Genomic DNA, 23,866 nt, shown 5'->3' on the forward strand with positions numbered 1-23,866 from the left:
GGTTCTTTTAAGAAAGGTGATTCTCAGAAGAGAATAGATGACAAAAGTAAACTTTGGTGCACTCACTGCCAGAAGACAAGACACACCAGAGATACATGTTGAGATCTCCATGGAAAAACTAAATGGGCATAGGATTTGGGTAAAAATTCAACAACTGATCAGGGTAAGAAATCAATTTAGCAGAATCAAAAAAAGTATAACTCAAGTAATACAGCATCTCAAGAGACTAGTCCCATGGTAACTCAGGAAAGGCATCCCAATTCTGACCCTAAGGAAGAGATTATCAACTCCGTTCATGACCATTTGGAGTTGTATGGTAGGACTCTTTGCCAGATGGATTCTGGTCCTACTCCTACCTCTTTCATGTGTACATCAGGTAACACTACCACTACTTTCCATGTGTCATCTCATACTTCTGATTCCCCATGGGTAATTGACTCCGGAACCTCAAACCATATGACCAATAAGTCAAATTTATTTCAGGCATATAACCTTCTCTCTGGGAGAGATAAGGTGAGACTAGCTGATGGTTCTTTCTCCACCATAGCCAGTCAAGGAACCATATCTCTGCCACTTGGACTTACCCTTTCTAATGTGTTGCATGTTCCTAAATTACCTATAAATTTGCTTTCCATTAGTAGTATTATTCACTCCTTGAACTGTTCAGTTACTTTCTTTCTGTCTTCATGTGTGTTTCAGGATTTGGCCTCAGGGAAGACGATTAGCAGTAGAACATATACCTGAATGTGCAAATGTAGTAGTTGGATTGCCCGAAGAGTTAGTAGAACCAGAGGGTGCTCTAATACCAAGTTGTCTTGACTATAGCAATAAATCTAGATTAAGTTCCGCCATAATGATTCAATGAAAGAAGAAAGAAAAGAAATGTATAGATAAGAGAAAAATAGAGAGAAATAATGGAGAAGAATTGCAAATTGTAGGAACTAATTAGTCCTCAGTTCTCTTTAATAAACATAAAGCAGCAATCAATAAACATTTATAAACTAAAATAAATGAGCCCAATAACAAATCAATAAAAATTCCCAATAACAGTAGTAAAACAGCAATTAAAAAACATAAAACAGGCCCAACAAGGAAACGTAATGCTGGCCAATCACGCTATATCAACAAGTTCTTGTAAAGCTAACAAACTGATTGTGTAATTTTAAGTCCAAAACATTGGCAGATTCGTAAGTCTGATGACCTAACATAGCCAGGAAAACATGAGGAAGTGGGTCTAAGTTGATATGGACCCTTTCTTGAATCAGCAATAAGGAAGACCAATTGCAGTAAAACCAAGTACACTTTGAAATATACTACAGTATTACCTGGCCATCATTTATTGCCGCTTCCATGAGAAGCTCGTCAGCTTCTACATGAACTGCAGGAGTGATTGTTCCTGAAGTATCTGTCCACATGCGTGTATGCAGACTTTTGACCATTCTATAGTCTCCTTTAATAGCGAAAGCCCGCATCATAGAAAGAAAGAGGTGAGGCTTTGGTCGTAGGACAGGATTTAAACCAGCCTGCTTCAATATCTCTCCAAATATACAAAGAGCACCTAAAGATGTGACAAATACAATAAGAATAAATTGGCAATTCTGCCACTGAATCTCTTTGTTTGATAGTTGACAACAGAGAAAGGTTTCTAACAAAAACATGCAGAAAAAATGTAAGAATTGATGTACAGGCATCACACTTAGTTATGAAGAAATACATGACCAATATAAAAAGAACAAGAAAATGAAGCAATTACATGCCCGAATTTAGCTAATTTTCTAGCTTTAATTCTGTTTTAATGATTTCTTAGGTTGCTTCACAATCAGTTAATAATTTTAGGAAGAGTCTTACAGGGCTTATAGTTCTTAGATAGGGTAATGTTTAGGTTTTTCTTATTATTTTGGGCAGGGGTATTTTTGTGTTTCAGAATTGTATTGGTTACCATCCTAAAAAGAACCAACTATATAAGGACATTATTTGTGCTGCTCTAGGAAGAAAATAAGGATATTATGTTACTTCATGCTTAAATTTCTCAATCAATTTAGATGATTTTTGTTGTAAAAATAATTAGAACAGATCTACTTGTTTTTCTTGCATTATGGGGCATCAAAGCTTGAGTTTTCTCTTAAGCATGGCCCACAACAGTGTTTCTAGTGATGAATCAGAGAATCCATAAGCCATCAGAGGATTACAGCAACAAAAAGTTGTGTGCTTTGTAGGTTTACAAGCTGCTATTAGATTGACTGAAGCAATCACTAGGAGCAATCTTCAGTTACCTAGTACAGCCCCAATGCAAGAAGATACTAGGGGTTGCCACTATACCAACAAAGGGAATTGAAAATGGGAATCATGTGCAGCCCCAAGAACAACCATGTTTCCAAGCCCTAGCAACAGCCTTGATTGTAGTAATGAAGATGAAGATTTTTTTTTTTTTATAAATGTATGAAGATGAAGATTTTGATGATATGGAAGATGAAAATCAGGATATAGGAAATGCCAATTAATACTAAACATCCACCTAGAAAAAAAATAAGGGTGACAAGGATTGATGAAGATTGAGATGCCACCCATCAATGAACAGTGGCATATTGAGGATTTCCTTGATTGGATGTGTGGTGAAGAAACTCTTTCATTTTGTAGAGACAGCAGAAAATAAGGTGAAATAGGTCTCCTATAAGCCTAAAGGAGGAGTTGCCTCTTGGTGGCATCAAGTTCAGATGAAGAAAGTTCAAGTTGGAAAACAACCTATTAGGACATGACTGAGAATGAAGCAGCTACTTTGGGCTCAATTCCTTACACATGAATATAACCAAAACTTGTTCCAACAATATCAGTATTGTGTACAAGGTACTTGTGGAGTTCAGGATTATGAATCTAAATTTTACAAGCTTTTAATCCATAATGAGTTGGCTGGAACTCCATCGTAGAAGGCTGCTTGATTTATTAAGGGCATCAAACCACTCATACGAGAAAGAGTTGCAGCCCAAGATGTTTGGGATTTGAATGAGGCTATTCGTTTAGCTATCAAGGCTGAAAGGCATCTTGAACAATACCCAATTAGAAACCAAATTTCAGGAAGGCACTACTCTTTTAAACCCCTAAATTTACTCCCGGTGGAGGGGAGCCACCGTCATTTTATTAATGCCAAGAAAAGAAGCCCAGGAGGGGGGGGACATAAAACCTCACCCCTCGAAAGAAGCTATTCAAGCACGTGTTCGGCTCATAGATATACAAAAAGATCTGAAAGCCATGCAAAACAAGAAACAAAATAAAATGAAACTATCGAATGTGCAAATAAGGAAGACCGGATGTGACATCCTTGATAGAGGACTGAATAACAGAGGCACAGTCTGTAAGAGATGTAAACGTGGAATCATGCTGGGGATCACAAGAAATATTTGCAGTAGTCGTACAAGACTACAGAGATTCTTTAGGTTTTGAACAGAAAATAAAAGAGAAGGAAAAAAAAAGGAGAGAAGAAGAGAGATAGAGAAGGAGCACTCGTGGGAAAAGCTTTGAAAGAAGAGAGTGGTTGGAGTGCTTAAAACAGCCGCCCCACTCCTTAATTTATATACATAGTTTCCTAATTGTAAAAGAACTTTAATGCTTACATGGCAATAAAAGATAAGATTAAAATAAAACTAATCCTAGATAAGATAGAATAAGACTTACCCTACTAGCAAAGCTGATCCTGATCAATTAAATCTAAGTACATCTCAGGGTGTCACACGAATACACTTAATGTGGGGTCCACAGTTTCCTACACTCCCCCTCAAGTTGGGTAGTAGATATTTGCCATTCCCAACTTGCACAGATCTTCTTCTAAACTTCTTTCTTGAAATAGCCTTATTGAGAAGGTCTACAAGATGCATGTCAAAGGTGATGTAGGGAAGGCATACTTCTTGAGATGTAACCCTTTCTCTAATAAAATGCCGGTCCACTTCAATATGCTTAGTTCTGTCGTGTTGTATTAGATTATGGGCTATATTGATGGCAGCCTGATTATCACAGTACAACATTAGGGGTTTCTCATAAACAATACCCAATTCCTCAAGTAATGATCTCAACCATAGAATCTCAGTCACACCATTTGCCATGGACCCATATTCAGCTTCAGCACTTGAACGAGAAACAACATTTTGTTTCTTACTTGTCCAAGATACCAGATTACCTCCTACAAAAGCACAATATCTAGAGGTAAATCCTCGATCATCAACACACCTAACCCAATCGGCATCTATTTAGACTTCTATCTTCATGTGGTCATTTTTCTTGAACAAAATGCCTCTACCTGGGGACCTCTTCAAATATGTTAATATCCTTTCAACCACAAGGAGGTGAGTAGTTCTAGGAGTGTGCATATACTGACTAACTACACTGACTGCATAACTGATGTTAGGGTCTTGTGAGGCAAAGATAGAGAAGTTTTCCAACTAACCGTTGAAATATAGCTTTATCTTCAATAGGCTCTCACTAAACTCCCAACTTTCTTGTTTCTTCTAGCAGATCAAGAATATACTTTCGTTGAGAGACAAAAATCCCATGCTTGGATCAAGCTACCTCAATGCCCAAGAAGTATCATAGTTCCTCTAGATCTTTTACCTCAAACTCTTGATGAAAGAGTTGCTTAAGAGACTCAATTTCACTAGTATCACTCCCGGTAACTACAATATCGTCCACATACACGGTAAGCAAGGTTACGGAGGAACCCACTCTCTTAATAAATAAGGTGTGGTCTAACTGAGCCTGCACATATTTGAACCTATCAAGGGCTCATCTGAATCTGTGAAACCATGCTTTGGGGGACTGTTTTAGTCCATATAGAGCTTTGTTCAACTGACAAACCTTTCATGTTTCCGTACCATAAAATCCTGGAGGGAACTGCATGTAAACTTCTTCCTGCTAGTCTCCATTGAGAAAAGCGTTGTTAACATCCATTTGATACAATGGCCAAGAGTAACTAGCTGCAAGAGATAATAGTACTCTAATAGTGGTCATCTTTGCTATTAGTGCAAAAGTTTCTAAGTAGCCAATATCATATGTCTGAGTAAATCCTTTTGCAACTAATCGGGTGTTATACCTTTCAACAAAACCATCAGCATTATGTTTCACAGTGAATACCCATCTACATCCAACCGGTTTCTTTCCTTTAGGTTGATAAACTATCTCCCATGCTTTTATTCCATCTTTCCATTCTGGTACTTCCAATGCTTCCTATATTGTTCTAGGAATGGGAATATCAACAATGGATGCGAGAAAAGACTTGTAGGAGGGAGACAAATGATCATAGGATAGGAACTGAGAAATGCAGTGAGTTGTGGTGCAACGGCGTTTGCCTTTACGGACTGCTATAGGGAGATCAAGGTCACTGAATGAAGGTGAAGGCTCCATGGTTAGATGTCTCTCATTTGTAGCATATGTGGTACCTGGATCTGAATCTGTAGAAGGAACTACGGCTACTATGGTACCTAGATCTGGATCCGCAAAAGGAATTGGGGCTACTGTGGTACTTGGATCTGGATTTGCAGAGGGGACTGGGACTGGCCTGCACTGCTGATGTCAAAATCAACCTGTCTCCATCACCTCTGATAGACTCTCACATCCTTGCACCTTTGAGATCCTTCCCCATTACATCCTTCTTCACTTAATGGGATTGGAAAAGGAACTTCCAACTTCACTATTCTCCCCCTGAGGAGAAACCCTTGGATAATAGAGTTTATCCCTTTTGAGTCGGTTCATAACAGCAATATCCCTTTTGAGTTTGGGCATAACCAAGGAAAATACATTTGGAGGTTTTGGGATCAAATTTGGAATGATGAGGGCCAAGGATTTGAACGAAACAAGTTCACCCAAAGGTTTTGAGGGGAATGGTAAACAATTCTTTATCAGGGTATAAAAGGGTAAATGGAGTTTTCATGTCAAGAACCCGTGAGGGAATCCGATTGATGAAATAAGCAGTTGTAAGAACAGCATCCCCCCAGAAACATATAGGCACATTTGAGGTAAACATAATGCCTCTGGCTACCTCCAATATGTGTCTATTCTTTCTTTCAGCAACCCCATTCTACTGTGGTGTATGTGGGCAGGTACTCTGATGGATAATCCCATGATCAAGCATGTCGGAGGCTAATGGGTTTGCAAATATTCTTTTGCATTATCTGATCTAAGAATTTTAATTTTGACCCCAAATTGGGTTAAAATCATTTGATAAAAGATCTAGGTTAATGCTGGAACCTCATCTCGAGAACACATAAGGTAAACCCAAGAAAATCGAGTGTAATCATTAACAAATAATACGAAATATCTATACCCCCCCCCCGCCCCCTTCATGATAGTGGTATGATAGAGTCCCCAAACATCAGTATGTACAATTTCAAAAGGAATGTTGCTTCTATTATTACTTAACGAATAGGTAGTCCTGCAGTGTTTTGCAAGTTCACAACGTTCACATTTCAAACTATTCATCTAGACAGATTCAAATATACTAGGAAACAAACTTTTCAAAGCCTGGAAGGATAAATGGCCCAATCTATTATGCCAAAGCATCACCTGATCAACAAACTGAGAAACAAAGGATTTCTTAGTTTCACTATCTTCCTGATGAGAACTTCCTCCAAGTAGGTAGATTCCATTTGTCTCACGACCAGTCCCAATCACCCTCCTTGTTTCCAGATCCTGAAAAACACATAGATCAGAAAAAAAGGTTACTGAACAATTCTGCCCTTTTGTAATGCTACTAACTGAGAGCAAGTTAGTATTAAGCTTAAGAACATGCAGGACGGAGGATGGGGAAATTGCACTAGATAACTTGATGTCTCCTTTGCCAAAAATAAGAACAAGGGATCCATCAGCAATGGATACTTTGTCTTTACCAGAAGATAAATGATTGGTAGAGAAAAGTGATGGCAAGCCAGTCATATGGTCAAATGCTCCTAAATCTATTATCCAAGAATGTTTTGTACTACCTGGATCTAAAGCATGATAAGCTGAGGCCTGATTACCTGATTGAGCAAAAGATGAGATTAAAGGAGTTGATAATGGCTAAGGAGATGATATTGAATTACTAACTTCACTTTCTAATTGTGTCAAAGCAGCTCAGACAACAGCTAGGGTATCAAGAGGGGTACCTATTGAAGCCGTTGAGGCTGTACTATCAGTGTTGACAGCCATATTGGCATTACCCTTTTTGTTACTGAGTTTTGCTGGAACTAGATGTGGATGGAACTTCCAACAAGTATCTTTGGTGTGTTTGGGTTTCTTGCAATGTTCACAAACTAAGTCCTTTTTAGCCTCTTTCTTCATATCCCTTTCCTTATCTCCCACTAGCTTGGGTTTAACTACTGCCAGGGCAGATTCGAAAGGTTGCTACTAACCTTTCTCCTAGTCTCTTCACTATGCACTAGGGAATAGGCTTGAGATAGAGTCACACTTTCTCTTGTCAATAGCTACTGTCTTACAATATCATATTCAGAATTTGGACCAGCCAAGAACTCAAATACTCTGTTAATTTCAATTAATTTCTGTAAGTTTGTTCATCTTTCTGACTCCCATTCAGTTGTCTCAAGGCGGTCAATCTCATGCCACAGGGATTTTAGGGTTGAGAAAAAAACAAAGACCTGTTTCTCCCCTTGTCTGAGATTTTTGACCTCACATTTCAGCTCATAAGCCCTAGCAACATTAAGGGGCTGAGAATAGGTTTCTTTCACAACATCCCAAATTTCTTTAGCTGTTTTTGTCCATAAGTAATTTCGGCTGATGTGTTGCTGCATAGAGTTGTGCAGCCATGTCATCACCAAATAATTTTCCTAAACCCACTTAACATAAGTGGGATCTTCCTTGGTTGGTTCCTTCACATCTCCCAACAAATAGTTCAGCTTTCCTCTTCCCCTAATGGCCATCATGGCTGATTGAGCCCACTCTAAGTAGTTTGAAACATCAACCTTTACAGTTGTAATCTGGAAGGTGTTTTCAGCCATGTTGCTTGAACCAGCCACAAAAACACCCTCCCCTTGGCTTTTAAACTCCACTAGAATGCTTCCTAATCACTGTACTAAATGGCCTACTGGGTCTGTAGCAGGTAACAAGAGGGTTCTGATTCAGAAACCATAATTTTGTGACAGTCGGCCTATTGAGACTGAACTGTATCGGTCCTGTAAATTAAAAAAAAAAAAAAAAAACTACTAGATCTTCCAAAGAGCAAAGAAAGGGTTTTCTCTTAAACCCTAAAATAAATGCAGAAAGGAAGGGTTTCTTTTCTTAACTGTACCTCTTATATCAAGAGATCCTTGCTGCTGATTTCAAGAAAGGCTTGAAAACTTACCAGAAAATTCTGAGAAACTTTGATCTTGATAATCAACTTCAGTCTTGATAGAAGAAACCGATCTTGAACCAGAATTCTTCTGAAACTTTGATCGCCACCTCTAGTCTTGATCAAGAACTGATCTTGATCCTCTTCTCTTCATCGGATTCTTCCAAGTTATCAAAGATTTGATCCAATCTTTGGACTGCTGCTATAAATAACCTCCAAGAATCAGCTGAAGGGAGCTTTCTCTATTCTTCCAGCCCTAGGTAATTCTCATCCGGTTGGTTGGATCAAACTCACATGAGAAGCCCTAAATTTGGCTCTGATACTAAGTAGTCGTACAAGACTACAGAGATTCTTTAGGTTTGGAACAGAAAATAAAAGAGAAGGAAAAAAAAGAAGAGAAGAAGAGAGATAGAGGAGCACTCGTGGGAGAAGGTTTGAAAGAAGAGAGTTGTTGGAGTGCTTGAAACAGCCGCCCCACTCTTTAATTTATGTGGAAAAATAAAGAGGAAGAGAAGAAGAAATGAAGAGGGAGAGAAGAAGAAATACTTCTGTATTGATAATCTGTTGATAAAACATGTTGAACATACAACTTAAATAAGAAAAGATAGGAGAGACAAACTCCTAGGATCTCTCTCAATTAGGGATTGATTAAATCTTTCCCTTAATCCTAGGACGACTTTCCTAATTTTATTCAAATCTAATCTTTCCTAAATTTATTCAAATCTATAATCAAACCAAATCTGTAATCAATCAAATCAAATCTTTCTAAATTTGCAACAAATCATATCTTTCTTAATTTTCCACCAATCATATCTTGTCGACACTCCCCCTCAAGTTGGTGCAAAGATATCTATCATGCCCAACTTGCTAACTTGAAGTTCAAATGGCTGTCTCAACAAGCCCTTAGTCAAAATATCTGCAACTTGTTGCGTGGTTGGTACAAACGGAGTGCAAATTATTCCTTCTTCGAGTTTCTCCTTTTTAAAGTGTCTGTCAATCTCAACATGTTTAGTCATGTCATGTAGAACCGGATTATGAGCAATGTTGTTCTTAAGATCTGCTAGCACCCTCTTTAGCCAAAGAACCTCACACACTCCTTGAGCCATTGATCTGAATTCATCCTCGGCACTACTTCTAGCAACTACACTTTGCTTCTTGCTTCTCCAAGTAACTAAATTGCCCCAAAGAAATGTGCAATACCACGAAGTTGACATTCTATCAGTGATTGAGCCTGCCCAATCAGCATCTGTATACACTTCAACCCCTCACTTCTCATTTTTCTTGAAGAAGAGTCATTTTCCTGGTGTGCCTTTTAGATACTTAAGAATTCGATACACAGCTTCAAGATGTTCTTTGTACAGGGAGTGCATAAATTGACTCACCATACTCACAGCGAAGGCAATGTCAGGACGTGTATGTGACAAGTAAATCAATCTTCCTACCAACCTTTGGTATCTACCTACATCTACTGGAACCCCATCTTTAACTTCTCCGATTTAGCCTTAACTTCTATCGAAGTGTCGGAAGGTTTGCATCCACTCATTCCAGTTTCTTTCAAGAGGTCTAGAATATATTTTCGTTGCGAAACCGCAATGCCCTTCTTTGATCTAGCCACTTCCATTCCAAGAAAGTACCTTAGCTGGCCTAAGTCTTTAATCTCGAATTCCTTGGGTAAGCTCTGCTTTAGTCTGCTCATCTCTTCAACATAGACAATCAGAACCGATACCTTGTCTTTGGTGGATCTTTTTGTGAAAAGAGTATGATTAGATTATCCTTGACTATAACCTTGACTTTTAACGAACCTTGTGAATCTTTCAAACCAGGCACTGGGAGACTGTTTAAGTCCATATAGAGACATTTTTAGCTTGCATACCTTAATTCTAAACTTCTTAGTGAAACCAGGTAGAGGCTCCATATATACTTCTTCTTCCAAGTCTCCATTCAAAAAGGCATTCTTCACATCCAGCTGATTTAGTGGCCAGTCAAGGTTAGCTGCAACAAATAAGAGTACTCGAACTATATTTAGTTTCGCCACTGGAGAAAAGGTCTCAGAGTAGTCCACTCCATACGTCTGAGTAAAGCCTTTAGCAACTAGGCGAGACTTATATCTCTCCAAGGATCCATCTGAGTTGTACTTCAGAGTGAACAACCATTTACAACCAACAATTGTCTTTCCATCCGGCAAATCCACTTTCCCCCAAATAGCATTCTTTTCCAAAGCTCTCATCTCCTCAAAAACAGCTTCTTTCCACTCGGGAACATTTAGAGCCTCCTGGATACTGTTAGTAATGGATACACTAGACACTTGTGAAATAAAGGCACAATATGAAGGTGAAATATTTTTGTAAGATACAAAATTTGACAGAGGATGTTTTGTACAAGACCTAACACCTTTCCTAAGAGCAATGGGAAAATCAAGTTGACTGGAAGAATTAGAATTACCTAGAGGAATATTTTCAGGTATTTTTGGAGAATTATCATGAATTTCATGATCCACCCTCAAATCAGATTCTTGTTGATGTTGCGGAATAGTGCCTCTCCTTTTCAGTGCTAGATGTTCCCTTGAATATACAAGGCCTTTATACTGTTTCGCACACATCTCTGTTGTTTCAGCTTTTTTATTTTGAAATGGCATCGACAAAGGTTGTTCATTTTCAATATTTAATTCATTTGTTTCCACTGATTTTGTAGTTTCTGCCTCACTTTCTTTCGGTGACTTGGTTGTGAGGAACATCATTATGGACAAATTCAAACATTAAATCAAAACCATCCAAAAGACCATCTTCCCTAGTGTTGCTCTCCCCCTGAAGATAGGAGTATCTGTAGTATGAGGTTCCTTCAAAGAATGTGACATCCATAGTCACAAACATCCTTTTCAAAATTGGATCAAAGCATTTGTAACCTCTCTGATTAGTGGGATAGCCTACAAAAATACATTTTTTTGCTTTTCAATCAAGTTTTGAACATTTAGGATCATGGTTATGAACAAAGGCCACACTTCCAAAAATTTTTAAGGGAATGTTTGTCACTAGCTGAGAGTTTGGAAAACAATCAATGAAAACCTGTATGGGTGTTTTAAAATCCAAAATTCGTGTAGGCAGTCTATTAATCAAATAAGTGGCTGTTAAAACAGCTTCTCCCCAAAGATACTTAGGAACCTTAGTTTGAAAACTTAGGGCTCTAGCAACTTCAAGGAGATGTTTGTTTTTTCTTTTCAGCCACCCCATTTTGTTGAGGTGTATTATTACACGAACTTTGGTGTACAATTCCTTTCTCAACAAAAAAATTCCCTAACACATTGTTAAAAAATTCCTTTCCATTATCACTTCGAAAAATTTTAATCTGAGTCTGAAATTGTGTTTGAACCATGTTATAGAAAGTTTTAAACACATTTTCAGCATGCGATTTCTCTTTTAAAAAGAAAACCCAAGTGGCCCTAGTATGATCATCAATAAAAGTAATGAACCAATGCTTTCCAGAAAGAGTTATTACTCTAGAAGGACCCCAAACATCATTGTGAATCATGGTAAATGGTTTTGATTTTTTATATGGTTGGGACAAAAAAACAGCACGATGATGTTTTGTTAATTCACAAGATTCACACTTAAAACACGAATGATTTTTATTCATGAATAACTTGGGAAATACATGCTTTAAATATTAAAAGCTAGGATGTCCTAACCGATAATGGCATAACAAAACTTCATTGTCACTAGTGATTGCTGACAGATTAGTGATTGTATGATAGGTTAGGAACATGTAGAACATCTTTAAGGTTTAGAGAAGGAGAAATAGACAGTTCCTTTCCCAGCAACAGTAGAAAAGGAACCATCTGCAATTTTAACCTTTTGATTCCCTGCACAGGGTGTATATGAAGAGAAGAATTGTGAAGTGACGGTCATATGATCAGTGGCACCTGAATCTAATATCCAGGAGTCATTAGATTTGGTACAAGCAATGGTTGCAGTGAAAAAATTACCTGACCGGGCTAGAGAGTAGAATGGGTTAGAGTTTCTTAACGATTGAGATTGAAACATTTTATATAAGTGCTCTATTTATTCCTTTGTGAAAGGAAGAGACTCTGAGGATGATTGCTGCCCTGGATCCGAAACTTGAAGCGCGCAGACATCTCCCCCTGACTTGTTGTCACTGTCTGATTTTTTCTTCCACATTCAGGTATTCAGTTCAAACAGTTGTGTATGATTGTCCAAATTTGAATAGGTTTCCCTAACGGCTTCCCACACATCATGAGCAGTCGGCAGGAACATGAATGGTTTTCCAACCACAGGATCCATAGAGTTGATCAACCAGGCGGTAACCATAGAATTTTCAGAACGCCACTGCCTGTACTTTGGATCATCAATGGCTGGCGGTTTTACTTCGCCATTCAAATAGTCGAGTTTTCCTTTATCGTCGATCACCAACCGCACGGACTAAGACCATCTCTCTCAGAAAGAGAGATGGCCGCTGACTGAATACCTCCCTCCAAAGATGTCACACCACTGGTAGCATCTAAAGAGGCTAAAACAGAGCCAACCATGGCGACCTTAACATTCATATGATCGGACCCTAAAGATCTGATACCATGTGGAAAAATAAAGAGGAAGAGAAGAAGAAATGAAGAGGGAGAGAAAAAGAAATACTTTTGTATTGATAATGTGTTGATAAAACATGTTGAGCATACAACTTAAATAAGAAAAGATAGGAGAGACAAACTCCTAGGATCTCTCTCAATTACTCCTAGAATCTCTCTCAAATAGGGATTAATTAAATCTTTCCCTTAATCCTAGGATATGACTTTCCCAATTTTATTCAAATCTAATCTTTCCTAAATTTATTCAAATCTGTAATCAAATCAAATCTATAATCAATCAAATCAAATCTTTCTAAATTTGCAGCAAATCATATCTTTCTTAATTTGTCGCAAATCATATCTTGCCGACAATTTATATACATAGTTTCCTAATTGTAAAAGAACATTAATGCTTACATGGCAATAAAAGCTAAGATAAAAATAAAACTAATCCTAGATAAGATAGAATAAAACTTACCCTACTAGGAAAGTTGATCCTAATCAATTAAATCTAAGTACATCTCAGGGTGTCACACGAATACACTTAATGTGGGGTTCATAGTTTCCTACATTTGCCAAAGAGTTAGCCACTGTCCCTTATCTATATATATGTTGAATTGAAAAATGAAGTGAAACAGATTGGATTGCCACTATAAGATACTAGGTCAACCATGGAGGAGAAGATACACCATTTATACAGTCAACCGAAGTCTGGGAATCTGAAAACACAATCAGCTCTGTACATCTAAACTCTGAGGCTAATAACAGCCCATCAAGCAGTGCTCAACACTCAGCCACCATGTTTGTGGTTTCCAGGGATAGAAATTTCTACCCTAACCCTGTGGGTATCTGCCCCTACCTGCCCCAACAGGGTGGGTTTTTTATTTGGATGAGGGGTTTTGCGATTCTACAACCTGTACAGATACAGGTAGGGTATGGTAGAGCATCATTGGCTTTTCATAGTCAATAACTCTCCCAAAAGTGATCTCAGCCACAATGGTTCAGACACTCCACGTGCCATTGCCCTGTACTCTGCTTCAACTGAAGATATGGCTACTACAAACTGTTTATTACTCCATGAGACAACGTTCCCCGCCACCAAAACACAGTATCCTGAAATGGATCTCCTATCATCAATACATTTTGCCCAATTAGCGTCAGTGTATGCCTCCAACTTCATGTGTCCATGCTTGGCAAACAGAATACCTTTCGCTGAAGTGCCTTTCAACTGACTAATGACACTCGCTACATAGGAAATATCTGGCCGAATCATGCAGAGATATAACAACTTCTCGAGAAGTCTCTAGAACAATCCCCTATCAGACAATAGTTCACCATTAGTAGCACAAAGCTTGTGGTTTAAGTCTATAGGGGTGGAAACCAGTTTAGCACCATGTTTACCAGTCTCTACAAGGAGATCAAGAGCATACTTGCACCGAAAAATGAAGATACCATCCTTAGATCTAGCAACTTCAATTCTCATGAAATATCTAAAATCCCCCAAATCTTTGATCTCAAATTCAGTGTTTAAGAAACCTTTGAGCTTAATCACTTCCTGAGTGTCATTACCAGTAACCACAATGCCATCAACATAAACAATCAAAAAAGTCACCAAGGAGTAACTTCTCTTCACAAATAAAGTATGGTCAGGTTGAGTCTGTGGGTAACCAAAAGAAACAAGAGCAGCTCTAAATCTCTCAAACTAGGCTCTAGGAGACTATTTGAAACCATAAAGGGACTTCTTCAATTTACACAATTTCCCTTGCATTTCCTTTCCATAAACCCCTAGAAGTAAAGACATATAGACCTCTTCATGTAGGTTTCCACTTAAGAAGGCATTTTTAACATCAAACTGGTGAACGGGCTATTGAAAAGTAGCAGCTAAAAAAAAAAAAAAAAAAACTCGAACTGAAGTCATTTTAGCCATAGGAGCAAAAGTCTCAAGGTAATCAGTACCATACATCTAAATGTAGCCTTTAGCAACCAATCGAGCTTTAAACCTCTCAATTGTACCATCAAATGATACTTGATAGTGAATACTCATTTACAACCCACTAACTCCTTCAAGTCCACAATATCCCAGGTATGGTTCTTATGCAAAGGATCTAGCTCAGTCATCATAGCATCGCTCCATTCAAGTTTGGACAAGGCTTCTGATACAAACCTAGGAATCATATGGGTAGAAACAGAAGCAAGAAAAGAATAATACGTTGGGGAAAGAAGGTCGTAGGACAGGTTTTTAGAGATACAATGTGTTGTATACTTCCGCTTGTCTTTGCGAAGGGCAATAGGAAGGTCAAGGTCTGGGAAGGTAACAGATGGGTCAAAGGAAGGCTGCCTTGTGACCTGAGTAGTGATGGGAGGTGCAAGAGGCTATGTTGAAAGAGTGGAAACAACTTGCCCATGCCTGAGTCTTTGTCTTTCGTACCACCTCTGGAACTGGAAGAGGTAGACATAGTGTAAGGAGAAGCAACAGAAAAAGATGACCCAACAGAATACTCAAAAGGAACTGGAAGAGGAATAGCTAGAGACATAGCAAATGGCTCCTCAAAATGCTCCCCCTCAAGAGATACTAAAGAAATGAATAGACTTAGCAAATGTGACATCCCTATAGACAAAGTGGGTGTCACGAACCAAATCAAAACAACAATGTCCCTTCTATGTGGAGGCATACCTAAGAAGACACACTTATATGCCTTAGGCTCAAATTTGTGTCTCTAATGATTATGAACATGCACATAGCAGGTGCACCCAAAGACTCGAAGAGGAAAAGAAACGATTAATGAGGGATTTTTTGAGAACCAGGAGTGGAGAAGAAAGACCATAGGGTGAGTTGGAAGGTGGTAACTACGAGCAAGAAGCTAGGGGGGCTTGGGATTGGGAATATTAGGAAAAGAAACATGGTGTTGTTGGGGAAATGGTTGTCGAGGTTTCGACTGGAAATGGACAAATTGTGGACGAAGATAGTGGCTAGCACACATGGGTTGGATGAGAACGATAGGGCCAGGAATTTTGGCAAGCGCTATAGCCGCTTCCCCTTGGAAATCCATTCATGATCCGCTTCCAGTTTTCTCCCCTTAGATCAAGTATGATTTGAACTCTAGTAATCAAATAAAATTTTGGGAGCAACTTTGGGTTTGGGACTTACCCGTGAGGGACCAACCTTCCTCTTTGTATGCTTTGTCAAGTTTGAAAAATGAACCCATCTCCTCTTTCTTAGTTCCTTCTGATTCTTCTTCTAGTTTTGGGTGGAACCTGGGCCTGAGAAGGGCAATTAGGGATACAGATTGTGGTTGTATTTCATCTTTGCTAGCCTTCCTTGCAAATGTATTCTTGGACCCTAGTAAGGGAGACACCAGAGTCTGGACCCCTTCCTCCTTTGGTTCCTTTCCTTGTGCTTCGTTTATTGAGACTTTAGTTCAGCCTACTATTCCTCTTGGGTTGTCCTTCCCCATTAAAGAGATTTGGAGAAAACCCATTCCTCCTCGGGTTGGTAGTTTTTGTTGGGAAATTTTCCTGGAAAGAATTAACACAAATGACTTGCTTCAAAGAAAGAAGCCCAATTATTGTTTACTTCCCAATAGGTGTAATCTTTGCAAAGCTGATGGGGAAACGAGGTACCACATTATGGTTACTTGTCCGGTTACTAAAACTATTTAGGAGTGGGTGTTCTCCCTTTTTGGGTGTACTTGGAATCCCCCCGTGAGTGTGCAAAGCTTGTTCTCTTCTGCGTTTTTTAGATGGCCTAAGAAAAGAGGGAAGGTTATGTGGAGAAGCATTAGGGCAGTAGTGTGCTGGTCAGTATGGGAAGAGAGAAACTCATGAATATTTTAAGACAAGGAAAGAACCACAGAAAACTTACTAGAACTGATACACTTAAGGGTAGCTCACTGGCTGAAATCCATGGAGCTATTCTCTGAATTTTCCATGGCTGACTTATTGAGAAAGTGGAAAGAGGTAGCTACCTCTACCCATTGTAAGAAGACCTTTAGGCCCTCTTGGTCCCCCCCTCCCTCCCGCTGGATTCATAAAATTGAATTTTCAAGGAAGTTCTTAAGGAATCTAGGGCCTTTTGGGATTGGGGGTGTGTTCAGGAATGAGGATGGGATTATTATTGCCATGTTCTTAGGCCCAATTGGAGAGGGTAATTCTCTTAGGGCAGAAATTCTAGCAGTACTTCAAGGAATTCAAAGTGCAAGAGAATTAAACATCAGATGCTTAGTTATTGAAGGGGACTCAGAGGTGGTGATTAGGTGGCTGAAAGGAGACAACAGTGATTTGTGGAGCTACAGCAATGAGAAGAAAAAATTTAAATGGCTGAGTAAGCATATTGAGGTGAAGTACAGCTGGGTGAAGAGAAGTGCTAACTCAAGGGCTGATAGGTTAGCTAAGCAAGGGGTGGTTAAGGAATCTCTGTTTTAGGCTAATTTTTAGTCTTTTTCTTTGTCCTTTTGTTGTTGGGGAGTTAAGATAGTTTACCTCCCCCTTTCTATAATAAAAGTTTCACAAACCTTATTCATAAATGAAGCTTATTGTTATTGACCAAAAAAAGAAAAGAGATCCTCATCCGGAAAAATAAGGCTAAACGGGGTTTTGAAACCTAGAATCCGGGAGGGCATATGGTTAATCAAATATGTAGTAGTAAGGATAGCGTCCTCCCAAAATTTAATAGGAACAAAGATGCAAAAAGGAAGCATCTAGCAACCTCAACCACATGGCGGTTCTTCCTTTCCGCCACTCCATTCTGTTGTAGAGTGTAGGAACAATAACTCTAATGAATAACCCCAAAGGTCTCAAAGTAGGATGAAAGGTTCTTCTCAAAATATTCCTTAGCATTATTAGATCGAAATATTTTGACCCGGGTGTTAAACTGGATAAGAATAAGTTCATGAAACTTTTGCACAATAATTGGTACTTCATCCTGGGATCTCATGAAGTAAATCCAAGTATAGCAAGAAAAATCATCAATAAAGAGGATAAAATGCTTGTAACCCCCCATAGTAGGAAAATGATATGGCCCCCAAACATTAGAGTGCACAACATGAAAAGGAGAAATAGATCTTTTATTACTTACTGAATAAGAATGTCTACAATGTTTCGCAAATTCACATGACTCACAGTAAAGACTCATTAGAGATTTTCCCTTAAACATGCCGGGAAACAAATGGCTCAAAGCAAACAAAGGTAAATAACCAAAATGTAAATGACATAACATTACTCTATCAATAGGCTCTGACAAAACAGACTCTAAAACTACTCTATCAGTTGGTCCAAGACTCTTATCAGGTGTGTCCAGCAAGTATATTCCATTTGCCTCATGGCCACTCCCAATCATCCTCTGAGATTTCAGGTCCTGAAAAATACAATGAGTAGGAAAGAAGGTTATGCTACAGTTCATTGATTCAGTCAAGCTACTAATAGATAAAAGGTTGGTATTAAGCTTGGCGACATGAAGAACAGAGGATAAGAGAAGAGTGTCAGAGGCTTTGATATCTCCTTTGCCAGAGATGGAAACAAGAGACCCATTAGCAAGGGATATCTTCTCTCTGCTAGAGAGGAACTGATATGAACAAAAGAGGCTAAATATACTGGTCATATGGTCTAATGCACCAAAATCAATAATCCAAGGGATTTTATTATTACCTGAAGCAATAGCATGATTTGCAAAAGCATGAGTACCTGAGTAAGCAAATACAGATGATGAGGAGTTGCCTGAACGGTTGGATGTTGAAACGGTAGTCTCCAAGTGATTAAGTAACCTCCCATACTTTTCAAATTTTGCCTTTACTGCTGTCAGATGCTCCATAGCTGATTTTTCTTCACTTTCTCTATTTCCACCCTCAGGCATTGTGGAACATTAGCATTCTTAGGCTTCCTAGTCCGACCATTCTTCTTAAAGTTGTTATTGTTGTTGTTCTAAAGCCTATCCAGGAGAAGGTCTACATGAAGTTTCCAACAAGTGCCCGTAGTACGCTTTGGTTTCGTATGGTATTCACATATCACTTCTTTCTTCTCAGTCGGCCCTTTTGGTTTTATTCCAACATGTGCAAAGTGTTCTGTAGGGTGGTCCTTGTAACTGTACTTGTCACCTACTCTCTTCACTAGTTACCATAGCATATTCTTGAGCAAGAGTGACCTCATCTTTGTCCAAGATATTTTGCCTAGTAATGTCAAACTCAAGGTTGAGTCCTATAAGAAACTCAAACACCCTGTTTCATTCCACTAGTTTTCTAAATGTCTCTGCATCCTTACTGTTCTCCCATACAGTTGTCTCCATAACATCAATTTCCTACCATAGTGACTTCAACATGGAGTAGTAAACTACTATACTCTTCTCCCCCTGTCTCAGATTGTTCACATCACTCTTCAACTTATAGGCTCTTACAACATTTAACTTCTGTGAATATGTTTTTGTAACATTGTCCAAATCTCCTTCACTAAAGTCATCCAAAGGTAACATTGACTTAAATGGGGCTGCATAGAGTTGACTAACCATCCAATCACTGCGTAGTTCTCTTGCATCCATTTCTCATATGCAGGGTCTGTCTTTGCAAGTTTCTCCTTAATGCCTATGAGATACCCTATTTACCTCTACTACAAACATAAATTCGTATAGAATGTGCCCATGCTAGACAATTGGTTCCATCTAGTTTAATTGTGGTCACTCCAGTCAAAAAGGAATCTATCGGACCAACCCCAAATACCGGCATCTGCTTCATTTCACTTTCGAATTGCTCCATTGATCAAACAAAAATCAAAAAACTATCTATCAAAAAAAACAAAAATTAAAAAATTAATTTTTCAGTCTCTATAGACCTAACTGAGGTCAGTCCAATACCAGGAGATTCAAAAACTAGGGTTTCACTGCACCCAACTGTCAAGGAGGAAGAGAGAAGAGGTAGCCACTCCTACCAGAGCTTCCCAACCTTCTTCAAATCTCAATCGCACACTTCCGGGGATCAAAATAAGCCTCCCAAGCCCTGAGCACCTCACCCAATCCTTCTCCTTAACCTGAAAATCGAAAACTCTCTAGTTGGATAGGGTTTTGGGTTTGATTTCTTTTTATTTCAGCAGTTCATAGATAATTCACTGCCATAATCCCTCCTTTCCTACACCAATCCAAACCTAGATGGGTTTCACAAAGAAGATTGATCTCCACCCAAACCCTAGCCGCCAACGTTCTAGTCATGTTCACCGTGGATGAATCAATCTGGAGCACCGTACCAGCACTAGAAGCAATGGATCTGAGGCATTTCTCAATATAGAAGTTCAAGGGAAGTTGAGGAAGGATTATCCACACAGGGACAATCGAAGGTTCATAACCCTTTACCCTTCTCAAAATCTAGAGACCATCTAAAGAACCTAAACAAGAAATCCTTAATTCTTAGAGATCCACACAACCAAACCCTAAGAAATTCTTCCTCATATTCAAATTTGATTAAGACATGCCTCTGACCAATAGTAATAATCACTATATTGTGTTGTAATTTGAAAGTTCCTATCAGCACCTCTTTGATCACTTGAATAGGAGGTCTACCATAAGAGCATTTACCAACAAAAAACAGGTGGAGAGGAGAACAAATTTTGGTGATTTCTTCCTCTAAGAAGAAAACCATAGATTCCCCCCCCCCGCCCCCGAAAAGAAATAGCTTTCGCATCAAGATCAACACGGTTAGGCTTGATAACTTTCAGGGCCAAGGATGAACATAGGCAATCAGCAAAGGAGTGTGAACGATCCTCGGGAGGATCGGCTTCACCACTTGAGAGTTCTCTAAATTCTACCAATTACAGATAACATGACTACAATACAGTCTAAAATAAATGATCCCTTCCCACCACCTGCTTTGCTAGTGTATCAGCAAATGAATTAGCATCCCTTTTCACCCAGTGCACATTGATTTCCATTCCTCGAGACAAGCATTTACTCCTTTTATCATTTATATGCCACCACCATCCAGCTTCCTCTTCCTTTTGTAACCACTCAATAACCAACTTTGAGTCTCTCCTCAATAACTAGCTTCTAGATATATAGCTCTCTAGCCCTTTGAAGACCTTCCAGCACAGCCATAATTTCAGCCCTCAAAAAAATCACCACACCAATCAATCCTGAGTAGACTCAAGATGGCACTACTTGGGTGAAGCATTTAGGATTGAGAATACTTTTAAGGAAAAAGAAGTTATTTGAGAATATTAGAACTCTCCCTTGAATGCTTCTAAAATTGGATTACCCACAAGTCCATGCATAATAGTGACACTTGGGATGTAGTTGATTTGCCTGAAGGGAAGGAACCTATTGAGTGCAAATGGGTTTACCCCTTGAAATATCATGCAGATGGTTCTATTGAAAGGTTCAAGGCACATTTTGTTGCGAACGGGTATACACAAACATATTAAATTGTCTACTTGGAGATATTCGCCCCTATTGCTAAGATGACTTCTATGAGAGTTTTGTTATTCTTGGCAGATAATTGTGACTGTCCGCTCTATTAATTTTATGCAAAGAATGCTTTTTTGAATGGAGAATTGCATAGAATAGTCTATATGTCTCTTCCTCCTGGGATGTATGGAAAAGAAATGCAGGGTAAAGTATGTAAACTGAAGAAGCCACTCTATGGTCTTAATTAATCACCTGGGGTCTGGTTTAAGAGGTTCAAGGCTGCCCTCGTTCACTTCAGTTATACGCAAACACAGATCATACCCTCTTTGTGAAGATGAGAATTCGAAGGCCTCCTTATATGCAGACACAGATCATACCTGGATCTCCTTAGAGAAGATCCGGGAACCCAGAAAACAAAGTATTGTGCAGATCCAGCAGCTGTTGAGAGAGAGTCAAATAGAAAACTGAACCAGGTTCGCAGCTTCTAGGAACAATCAGACTAAGGCTAATCAAAACAGCCCTAAGCACCTGTATGAGCGGGAAAACAGTTCAAACTGTTGAAAATCAAAATATTCTCCACGGTATTTTCTATTCAGATGATTGGAGACCTGCTATAATACCATGTCAGAATTAGAAGATCATTAAGAGAGAAAGAGAAGAGAGGAAGAAGGAGAATACAATCTGTATGGGTGTGTCTAATGAGACCTACACCCAAGAAAACAGACTTTATGTTAATGAAACGAAAGGACTATTCTGCCCTCTCATAAAGAATAATACAAGTAATGTCCAAAAAGGAATTGTACAAGAAATGTAAAAATACAGAACTATCCCCCATCACTTCCACAGTTGTGTGTTGTTATTGGTTCAAGGCTGGTGGAGAGGATGTTGGTCACCCAAGATTTGGAAGGCTCAAGAAGAGAGAATTTCTTTGCTGATTTTTGGAACACTTTAAAGATTTGATTCTTTGTTTTGAATTAGTTGTAGTCGGTATATGTTGGGAGTTTATGGTTGTAGTTTTTCCAGTAGATGATGCCTTGTCGCCTGGTTTCTTTGTACACCTTTTATTATTTAATGAATTTTCTTTATTATATATCTTAAATAAACCATAAATGTATATAAAAGCTTTATGTTTCATCATTCTTTTTATGAAATATTTTTTCTTGGAAAACAAGATTTTATCTTATGTCTAGGTTTCCTATCTTAAATGGACACAAGTTCCACTGTTTTAAATCCTGTTGCTCTCGGTTGTTTTTCCAGTATTATTAAACAAATACCAAAAATGTCAGAGCTCCCCAAAACAATCTGATCAAGAAAACTTCCATAGAATCACAAATGTAGCATGCCTTTCATTGAGCCACAATTTAGGAGCGCATCAATTATTGCAGTGTATGCAACTCGATCAACAAACAAATCATGAGATGATTTTATTTCCATCACAATCTTCTGAACAGAAGGAAGGTCTTTGCCATCTCCAAAACCCTGTAAATCAATTTTTTCACAAGAATATTAGGAAAGAGATACAAATTTCTCAATAGACAAATCTACAATCTACCTCCACATAACACTAAAAAAAAATCTTTCCCCTCATTTTTTCTGATGGATAACCCTTCCCCTCATTACAAATACATAAAAATAAGAAACCACCATTTAAGCCCCAAAATTTACTCCCTGTGGGAGGACAGTCAACTTAATTTATTAATTCTCAAAATAAATCAGCCTATGAGAGGGAGGTACATGGAAGCCTTAGAACTCTAGAGTCTTTATACAAGGTCTCCAACACATAAATATACAACAATAACATCTAGAAGACCTTAAAACAGCCATTTAATAAAAATAAGTCTGTCTCAAATTTCATTGCCCCTTTGTTGTCTCCGGTGGGTCATAATTGGGATTTTGGATTTCATAGAGGGTTAAGGAACGAGGAATTGTTGTCTCCAACTGGTCTATTGCAACTCAATGACAATGTGTGCTTAGACCCTTCTGAACCAGACAAAAGCATTTGGGTCCCTCACCCAAAAGGTTTTTTTTCTCTTGTGCCTCGTTGTTCAAGTCTCTTTGTAGCTCTAATCCCCTTGCTGGCTTTCCAGTCAAAGTGGTATGGTGCAAACTCATCCTGCCTGAAGTAGGAGCCTTTTGTTGGGGAGTGGTCCATGGGAAGATGAACACCTTGGACATGCTACAACCCTCTCTGTGTATATCCCCAAAATGATGTATTCTGTGTAAACCCAATTGTGAGAGTGCTTACTATCTACTTATATCTTATCCTACTGTGGTTGATATTTGGGATTGGGGAAAAGAATGTGATTCAAGTCATTACTGAGAATGTTTCAAACTATGTTTTGGCCGTTAAGTTTTCTAACTTGTTTATTTTATTTATAGCTTTTACTTAGTTATTATTTTTAATGTCATGTTTCCTAAATTATCATTGTGTCATTAGGAGAATATTTCATGGCTAAATATCCTCATTTGACATGGACACCGTGTGCTGCCCATTGTATGGACCTCATCTTGGAAGACATTGGGAAATTACCTATTGTCAAGAGGACTATTGAGAGAGCAATAGCACTAATGAGATACATATACAACCATCTGGGCCTATTGAACTTAATGA

The 23,866-nt window shown here is 38.6% G+C and overlaps 1 protein-coding gene across 2 annotated transcripts in view; it reads right to left on the minus strand.

Annotated features, from left to right (window-relative positions):
- Positions 1 to 23,866, minus strand: part of LOC148843803 (pentatricopeptide (PPR) repeat-containing protein / CBS domain-containing protein) — an 81,618-nt gene that overhangs the window by 25,243 nt on the left and 32,509 nt on the right. For both annotated transcript variants that reach the window (XM_088959832.1, XM_088959833.1), the window contains exons 7-8: positions 22,599 to 22,734; positions 1,326 to 1,558 (exon numbers count right to left, since the gene is read on the minus strand). In XM_088959832.1, the coding sequence (XP_088815958.1) occupies positions 1,326 to 1,558; positions 22,599 to 22,734 (369 nt within the window). The remainder of the gene's footprint in view (positions 1 to 1,325; positions 1,559 to 22,598; positions 22,735 to 23,866) is intronic.

This window comes from Nelumbo lutea, chromosome 8 (genome assembly GCF_056320005.1).
Source record: "Nelumbo lutea isolate HS-2025 chromosome 8, American lotus-T2T, whole genome shotgun sequence".
NCBI classification, from domain to species: Eukaryota; Viridiplantae; Streptophyta; class Magnoliopsida; order Proteales; family Nelumbonaceae; genus Nelumbo; species Nelumbo lutea.